This window comes from Myotis nattereri, assembly GCF_964212035.1.
Source record: "Myotis nattereri genome assembly, chromosome: 3".
NCBI classification, from domain to species: domain Eukaryota; kingdom Metazoa; phylum Chordata; class Mammalia; order Chiroptera; family Vespertilionidae; genus Myotis; species Myotis nattereri.
In genome coordinates this window covers 58,498,655-58,508,344 of record NC_138077.1, presented here as the reverse complement: position 1 = coordinate 58,508,344, position 9,690 = coordinate 58,498,655, and the positions used below count along the sequence as shown (strand labels likewise).

The 9,690-nt window shown below is 39.7% G+C and overlaps 1 protein-coding gene across 1 annotated transcript in view; it reads left to right on the top strand.

Annotated features, from left to right (window-relative positions):
- Positions 1 to 414: 414 nt before the first annotated feature.
- The window catches only part of CASR (calcium sensing receptor), a gene marked incomplete at both ends in the record, with an annotated part of 40,848 nt that continues 31,572 nt past the window's right edge, over positions 415 to 9,690 (top strand). The window contains 3 exons of the mRNA XM_081088063.1: positions 415 to 599; positions 2,224 to 2,530; positions 6,305 to 7,189. Coding sequence (XP_080944189.1) covers positions 415 to 599; positions 2,224 to 2,530; positions 6,305 to 7,189 — 1,377 coding nt within the window. The remainder of the gene's footprint in view (positions 600 to 2,223; positions 2,531 to 6,304; positions 7,190 to 9,690) is intronic.

Below are 9,690 nucleotides of genomic sequence, written 5' to 3'. Positions count from 1 at the left end.
CAATAAGGTATTATTATTATTATACAAGGAATTGCCAATTGCCTATGCATTAATTACACAGAAGGACAAGAGCCATGCCTTCCCCTGCTACCCTCCAGCTTCTCTAAATAGAAATTCTGAACCACGTTTGTTGCAGTCGTCATAACAAGATGGAGAGTTAGGCTTAGTTGAATTCATTTTGTCTCTCTTTTCTCTTAGAAAGGCTCGCAGCAGTCTCTACATGATGTGGCTTCTAAAGATTCAAGGACCATCCACCTTACTAGTTTGCAATGGAAACGGCAGAAATGGAAATTCAAACACCACGACTTCCATTCTGTTATTAATCACTCTGTAGGCATGTGCCCCCACCGCAAGGAGTGAGCTGCACCAAACTTCAGCACTTCTTGTCTCTCCCCCTGGAGAGGAAGCAGAACTATGGCGCTTTATAGCTGCTGTTTGATCCTCTTGGCATTTACCTGGCACACTTCTGCCTATGGGCCCGACCAGCGAGCTCAGAAGAAAGGGGACATTATCCTCGGGGGACTCTTTCCTATTCATTTTGGAGTAGCAGCCAAAGATCAAGATCTAAAGTCAAGGCCAGAGTCTGTGGAATGTATCAGGTAAGGGAAGGAGCCAAGTCAAAAATCTCTTCTCTTCTGGGTGGTTGGAGAAAAGCTGTACCAAACCCAAAACAATTCTTCAAACTTGGTTTTCTCTTTTCAAAAATGGTGATTGGTAATCATGCTGAAATTTATTATCCTCCCACCCCTGACTTTTTAAAGAAATTTTTCCAAAAGGATATTATCACCTTCCTTAACCTGGACACGAGAGACCCTTACTGCACCCCAAGACTTGACCCATCTTCTAAGAGAGAATAGCACCTTCATTTTGAGATTTGCAACTTCCAAAAGTGATCCAGCACTTTCCTTGGTCTTCCTAGTAGCTGAAAAATGAAAATGAAGAGTAGGATTATTCTTAAAAAAAACCTGGATTTTTGTTTATGTACTAGTGAGAGCTCACAAATTAGAGAACATTCTCACATTTTTTTTTACGAATTCAGAAAAACTGAGTGCAGAATTTTACTGGTCCTGATTATATCCTTCACATAACCCCTGTGGACAAGAACCCCTTTGCTGCACCCTGCTGGTCAGAGTTGTGCATGTGCCACATGTATACCTAAGATCAAGCAAGAAGCTTGACATTGAGTGATATGTATTATATTAAGAAAGATAGCAAAATTAGCTTAACAGTACAGATGTTTTATGTAATCAAAAATTCTATAATATCTCTTCACAACTTTTCAGATTTAAAATAAATAATTAAATAACAGAAACATAAAGGAAATGACTAAGAGAAAACATTAAAAGTTAGATCAGGACCTTCAGCACCCTAAACAATATAGGGGAGATTGTATTTCTCACCTCCTGTCACAGAGTTCAAGTAGTACAGCCCACGATGCAAAGGGAGAACCTGCAGAGTTGTTTTGGGCACAGATACACTGACTCAGCACATTTTTGGAGCCTTGACTCTGAGCCAAGTCTTCAGAGGATAAAACTATGTCACTGACCCTATTTCTCTGGGTTAATTTGCTTGATTTTTTTACTTAAAACAATGTCCTTTGAAGAGCAATCCATGCTCATTTTTTTAAAAAGAGGAAGTATAAATAAACCAAAAGCACACAATTTTAAAATCATATTCCACCACCCAGAAATAACCAATGCTTGTGAACAACCTTTCTATGCATAATATTTGCTTACTTGTTTATTTACAAAGGTGACACCACCCATTTCCCTTTCCCCTTTGACCTCCAGGACTGTCGTGGTCTAAATTTGTGACTTTGCAAATCTGAGGTTATTCTTGGGCTCCTACATATTAAAATCCTAATCTATTTTTATTTTCCCTAGTCCTTTTTCTTTTTAAATCTCTATATTACCAAGGAACCTCAAATTCTTTGTTGGGTGAGTCAGATACAAATTATTAATTCTGTTACTAATAACAGTCTTTATTCGTATTATTCCCTAACTCTGTGAGGCACCATGCTGAGAAGTTTGTATAATTATCGCTTGTTCCCAGCCACCCTATGAAGTCTGTGTTATCCCCATTTACAGAGAGGACCTTGAGTCTCAAAGAACCCAACGTCATGAAACCAAAAAGTAACAGAGCCAACCCAGCTTTGCCCAGTCCTTACTCTAAAGTAGGTGACCGGAAAGCCTTCCATTTTCTTCCATTTCTTCTTTCTTCCAGGTACAATTTTCGGGGGTTTCGCTGGTTACAAGCTATGATATTTGCCATAGAGGAAATAAACAGCAGCCCGGCCCTTCTTCCCAACATGACGCTGGGATACCGGATATTCGACACTTGCAACACCGTTTCTAAAGCCTTGGAGGCCACCCTGAGTTTTGTGGCCCAGAACAAAATTGATTCATTGAACCTTGATGAGTTCTGCAACTGCTCACAGCACATCCCCTCTACCATTGCTGTGGTGGGTGCAACCGGCTCGGGCATCTCCACAGCCGTGGCAAACCTGCTGGGGCTCTTCTACATTCCCCAGGTATCCGGGCCTTCTTAGAAGGGGCGATGTGGGCTGGGGTCAGGAGAACCGCCTTGGGGGACTGCCATCCTCAGTGTCTAAACAGTTTGCTCTTTTCCTCTCTCTGGCTTTACATGGACACAAAAGTCCTCTTAATCACTTGGGACATTGGATCATGACCATTGGGAATTTTTGAGACCCCCCCCCCCCCATGTCAACATCAACTAGACCTTCACAAGTCTTCCAAAATTCATTTAAATATACCTTATGTAACACTTTGTATATGACTTCTATTTATTTATTTGTATACCTTGCATAGAACTTTCCCCCCCAAAGTGTTCAGTTCTTTAACTTCCACGCCATTCCTTTAGTAAATGACCTTTCTTCTGCCTTTACTAAAAGGAATGAGACCATATGCGTTAAGCTGTTCAAACCTCAAATATGTCCCTAATCCTACTCTACTCCCTTAAACATCTCTTCCTCTCAACTATCTGGTTGGAAATTTAGCTCAGAGAGAAGCAAAGCATGTTTTCTCACAAAACAGGAACTTGGTTGCAGATTCTAGAAATGGAAAATATTCTATTCCATTCAGCAATTATTTATAGAGTATATATGAAGAAGCATCTCCACCCTGTAGGAAGTCAGTGTAGGTGGGGAGATGTCTGTATTTTCAGTGAATTGCATATTGACTGAAACATGTGCTTTGATAAGTGTTTGTTCAAAGTTGTATATTTTTTTCACCAAAAAAAAAAAAAGACAGCAAGCTTTCAATGTCATTTTATAACCTAATTTTTCTGCCTTAATACTATAGAGCAAACTTTTTCTCATGCCAATATTTATAGATCTATGACATCATTTTATAATAGTGAAAAATTGGAAACAACCTAAATGTCCATGGGTGGGAGAATCAGCTCAATTGTGATTTATTTCTTATATCATTTTTTTAATTAAATTGTAAATCACGTTTTAAAAATCAAATTTTAAAATTTTTTATGTCTAATATTTAAAATTTATAAATTCCTTCGATAAACCCACATTTCTATGTTGTGAGATCCTTGTTTTGCTGGATGCTAGCCATTATCCCTTTACATACACGTGGCAACTGAGAAAGTCTTGTCATCATTTCCCGAATCCTTACTTTCAGGGAATTAAAGGTGTTTCCCATGGGGAAGCCCTGGCTCTGTAACTTTTGTGCTAAAATGATCTAACAAAGTGAATGTGTTGGGCAAAATGCAAATGTGTATCTTGTAAGTTTCACATATGGTGCAGTATTATTTTTAATACACAGTTAAAGTAGATTGTTGTGATCTCATGTCCAGCAGGTATAAGATGTAATTGTCATCAATTAAGAACATGAAGGGAAAGATTTTAATTTTTTGTGATTTGAATGAAAGATAACGTTAGCTTGAATTTGAATATTAGAAGTGCTGAGAAGACGACAGTGATTACCAGTCAAACCAATGTAAGTGTATCTACAGCAGTGGTTCTCTGCCCTGGCTGCATGTTGGAATCACTGGAGAGTTTTCAAGATACTGATTCCTGGGTCTTATTTCCCAGAGATCGTGGTTTCATTGATGTGAGATGCAGCTTGGGTGTTGGGAGCTTGGGAAGTTCCCCAGGCAATTCTAATGGGCAGCAGAGTTGGGAACCACAGCTCTGCAGGGTGGGGTCAGTGGTATTTCTGTGCCACTCACGCCACCAAGTGGATGGAACGAGCAGACCAGCTTCCTTGTTCTAACCATAATAAGTTGTGGTCAGAACAGGTTAGTGAATCATCCATGAAATTCTCCCCTTATAATAAAAAAAATTTTGTGTGTTTTTAAGGAGTTTTGTAGGGGGAGGGAGTACAAAGTGGTGTTTATCCCCCCACTGGACAAATGTTATGAATGCATTCTTTAAGAGAAACATACACATGAGGGATATGTTTGTTTTTCAATTGTATTCCTTTAAAACTCTTTTTGGCCAAATTTTCAAAAATCAAGAAGTAAGCAATAATGAATGGATTTAAAAATGCCCAAGTAGGTTTTTCATTTGCAAAAACCTGATTTAGAAGCCTATTGGTTGGGTCTGCAAATAGAGCATCTCAACAAATTATTTAATCTCACAATCTATCTCATTAACTCCCACAGTACAGCAAGCAGGGGCTTATTCTGAACAAAAAATTTTTTTGTCAATTTCATATTATAACTTACAAATTCAAAGTTTTTATTTTAAAAATATGCCTGCCCATTAGCAATATTGGTCCAGTTTTTCATAGACCAATGCCTTTTATGTTTTGGTATAGAAATAATTCATTGTTAAGAAGAAACATTTTAGAAAAATTCATTTTAAAAACACTGAACATAGGAAATTAATTGTTTTAATTGGTGATAAATATCTAAAAAGGCATTCTTCAAAATTTCTTTAACTTCATATTTTTAAGAAGTTTAAAAATCTCCCTAGAAAACTGGAGAAAAGTGATATTAACATCCCTCATTACCTAAAAGAAATTCCATTAAATATAAAAATGCTTTGTTCTTCAGAAGAAATGGTCCAATAACTTGGAACTTCCTAACTGGTGAGCCAGGACACACAGGAGTGCTACAGATAGGCCAAAGCCTGCCAAGATATTGATCCCCTCAAAGTTTTGGATGGCTAAGTCAGAGCACCCTCCACCAGGGCTGCTCAGCCTCTTCCATTAACCTCATTTTCTGTGTTTGCCACAATGTTGGAGGGGGAGGGGAGTTGGGAAGCTCTGTACTAACAAATGCTTTACATGATATTCAGATACTTCTGCAGGCAATGATCTTTTACCATCAAAGAAAAGGCTTTCTTCCCTTGGTGCCTCAAATATAGAACGGGCTATGTCTAAGAAAGTGGAAAGACAGCAAGGCAGCTTCCCAAGGTTCCTTTTCAGTCTCTCTAGGATTTAGAGACCCACCTAAAAGCCTGTCAAGAGGCTTAGGCCATCACCTGAAATGAACAGAGGAAGGGGCTCTGAATGGTGACAGAACCCACTGAGAAGCCAGGCGGGGAAAGGATGTATTTCTGACTACATTTAATAATGTATGTCATTGTTATGGTGGTGCAGGGAAATTGAGCCTAATAAGCCTAATGACTAATTGAGCCTAAAAGATAAACAGTTCTTGTAAATGACTACAATTAAGGATACTTTTATCTAAAGTACTGTGGGGAGGAGGAGGGGGAGAACGGAGTGGGAAGAGAGTGAACTGCTAAAGACTAGAGATGGACAGGAAGAGAGAAACTAGGCAGACTAGGAAAGGGGAACCCCTTGGGGCTCCTCTGAAGAGACTTAGGCTCATAACCCAAAGGGAACCTATACCTTTCAGAAGTGAGTCATGGAAAATGTGTTCATCGCAGTAAAGGGGGAGCTAAAATGTTCATATCAGAACCTGGACCCAACAAGCAGAAAATGTGTACATGGGTATAGTGTAACCAAGAGGCAGTACCGAGGAGGTTAGGAGAAACGATGGGACAGTGCATAAATACTCTCCGTGAAAGAATAAATGGACCCTACTATTGTTGAGCTGACTTTATGGCCAGACCCATTTTTGAGGGTAGCATTGTGAAGATCCAGCACCTGCGAATTAGAATGCTCCCTGATAGACTGACTGACAGGTGCTTGGATGCTCACACTGGAGATTCTGGTTGTCCTCACCCTTTCATCATGTCTGCAGTGAAGAACATATTTGATAAATTATATTAATAAATGCTCAACAAGCCACCTCCACACAGCCTTGAGGCTCACCTAGCACCTCCCCCAGTCATTCATTCTGTGTTCTGTATTCTTTCCAGGTCAGTTATGCCTCCTCCAGCAGACTCCTCAGCAATAAGAATCAGTTCAAGTCCTTCCTCCGTACCATCCCCAATGATGAGCACCAGGCCACCGCCATGGCAGACATTATTGAATATTTCCGCTGGAACTGGGTGGGCACCATTGCAGCTGATGATGACTATGGCCGGCCAGGGATTGAGAAATTCCGAGAAGAAGCTGAGGAGAGGGACATCTGCATTGACTTCAGTGAACTCATCTCCCAGTACTCTGATGAGGAAGAGATCCAGCAGGTAGTAGAGGTAATCCAGAATTCCACAGCCAAAGTCATCGTCGTCTTCTCTAGTGGCCCAGACCTTGAACCCCTCATCAAGGAGATCGTTCGGCGCAATATCACGGGCAGGATCTGGCTGGCCAGTGAGGCCTGGGCCAGCTCTTCTCTGATCGCCATGCCGGAGTACTTCCATGTGGTCGGAGGCACTATTGGATTTGGTCTGAAGGCTGGGCAGATCCCAGGCTTCCGGGAATTCTTGCAGAAAGTCCATCCCAGGAAATCCGCCCACAATGGTTTTGCCAAGGAGTTTTGGGAAGAAACATTTAACTGCCACCTCCAAGAAGGTGCTAAAGGACCATTACCCATGGACACCTTCCTGAGAGGTCAAGAAGAAGGTGGTGGCAGGATAAGCAACAGCTCCACTGTCTTCCGACCTCTCTGTACAGGGGATGAGAACATCAGCAGTGTTGAGACCCCTTACATGGATTATACACACTTACGGATATCCTACAATGTCTACTTAGCCGTCTACTCCATTGCTCATGCCCTGCAAGATATATACACGTGCTTACCTGGGAGAGGGCTCTTCACCAACGGTTCCTGTGCCGACATCAAGAAGGTGGAGGCTTGGCAGGTACATCCTTCTCTTAGATAGCAGTTCTCTGTGTAATAAAGCAGAGTTTGGCCGATCTGGGCAAGACAGATAAAATGGTTACTGCGAAACAACAAGATCCTAATAAAATCACTAAATGTAGCTGTGAATTCAAATTGCCTTTACAAATGTCTGAGCAACTGACTCTGAACAATTGATATTAATTTAATTTGATTATCTGTTTAAAGCTTTGGCTCAATTGTCCTTTAGCCTAGTGGTTCAGAATATCTACAGTATGGCCCCTAAAAGGTTTTTAATATCCTGGGATAGATTTAGTACTGAGGGAAGGATGTTTTTCTAATGCTTTACTTTAAAGATACTGCTGTGAGTAACATGTATTTTTTTTTTAGTATTTATTACATTTCATATGCTAACAGACATAAAACTAGTGTTACTGTGTGTAGTCACCACTTTGCCATTATAGTACTCAAAATATAATGTACTAAACCACCCAGTAGACCATTTAAGCTTAGGACACAAGCAAGTCAAGGGTACAGATAAAGCTTGCCTTAAAAGTATTTGATATTGGGCATTTCAAAAAGAAGCACTGAAATAGTTACAATAGAAAATAATCAGAACTTAAGTGGAATTCCAATACTCATTCTATGGTTTACTCTAGCTTTGTATTTTTAAATTACATGTAGGAGAGACATCATAATCTTTTCATTTCATAGAACTTATGAAGATAAACCTGACCTGACTTATGTCTTACATAACCATTCATGTCTGGCATATGTATCTTGATTTTTATTTTTTAAGTATAGTTGGTATACAATATTATATTCGTTTCAAGTGTATGAAATAGTGATTTAACATGTATATACTTTACAATGTGATTACCACACTAAGTCTAGTAATACTCTGTCCCCGTGTAACCTTGCCACAATATTATTGACCATATTCCCCTTCACCTTGTTACCCATACCCCTCACTCTACCTCCCCTCTGATAACGATCATTTTGATCTCTGTTTCTATAAGTCCATTTCTGTTGTGTTTTCTTTGATTGGCTGTTTTTGTGTGTTTTTTAGATTCCACATATAAGTGAAACTATACTAATTTTTCTTTTTCTGCCTGACTCGTTTCACTTTGCATAATGCCCTCTAGGTCCATCCATGTTGTTGCATATGGCAAGATTTCATTCTTTTTTATTGCTGAGTAATATTCCATTATATGTAATTATATACCACATCTTTATTTGAAGAAAACAAGAACAGTAATTCAAAATGATATATGCACTTCTAAGCTCCTTGTAGCATTATTTACAATAGCCAAGATATGAAAGCAACCTGGGTGTCCATTGATAGATAAACGTACCTTAAGTTTTAGATGGTGAACCTGCAACCCAGATACATGCCCTTGACCATGAATCAAACCTGAGACCCTTTGGTGCTCGGGCCAACATGCTAACCACTTAGCAACGCCACCCTAGGTTCTTTTGAAGATGAAATGAGATGATGTATATGAAAGCAATTTGTAAAGTTTTAAACTCTAAACAGGTGGTGGTTATTATAGTAGGATTTCAATATGTCTCTAATTAATCAATTAGGAAAAAAAAACACTAAAGTAGCTTTGTACACAGAACCAAATCACCATAGACCCTTTGGAAAAGATACCGAGACACAAAGAATTTACAACCTATGTCACTCATGTTAGAGATTCTCAGGGGATAAGGCGTGACTATTGAGGCTTGGCAGAATGAGTCAGGACACACACAATTTTGGTTGTCCTTGTGTGGGAAATACCTTACTCAGACATCATTGTTGGCTGAAGTTTCTAATCTCTATGAGGTCCTTAAAGTTTCCTTCCTTGCTTTGCACACCTCCCACCCCCAACCCTGTCAAAGAAAGAGGAGCTTTAATGAATGTCAAAGGCCAAAAAGAATTCAGAAGCCATGACTCTAAGTTGTGGAGTTTTAAGAAGAAGAAATAAATAGACAATCTTTGAGTAAATGTCTTTTCTCTCTTCCCTTGCACATCCCCTGGAAAGAGGAACCCAGCTTCTGAGAGCCTATAGAGCCAGGGTGGGGTTGAAGAGGAAAACACTTCCAGTGGGTACTTTGACATTCTGCTCTTCAGTAAATCCTCTCCCAGGCAAGGATATAAGACCCAGATGGTCAAGATCAAAGCTTGGACATATGAGAAAAAAGCCAAGAATCAGGCTATAGTCAAAATATGAACTTTTAGTTGCATGCTATAGAAAATACAAGCCAACGGGCTTAAACAAAAGAAGGAACATTATTAGTAGCTCATAATACTGAACATCTCAGAAGTACAACTAGATGCTTTCATCTCCATGTCTCTCTTCCTTAATCCTCAGGATTAACAACAGTTTCAGGTTCATAAAATCCTTACTGCTAGGCTCTCCTTAGTTTCCAGGATCTCCTGTAAAAGTCCCAAAATCCACATTGATTGACCAGTCCAGGGCCACATATTCATCCCTTAAGCTAGACTTCGTAGACTGAGAGTAAGGCAGGGAATAGATC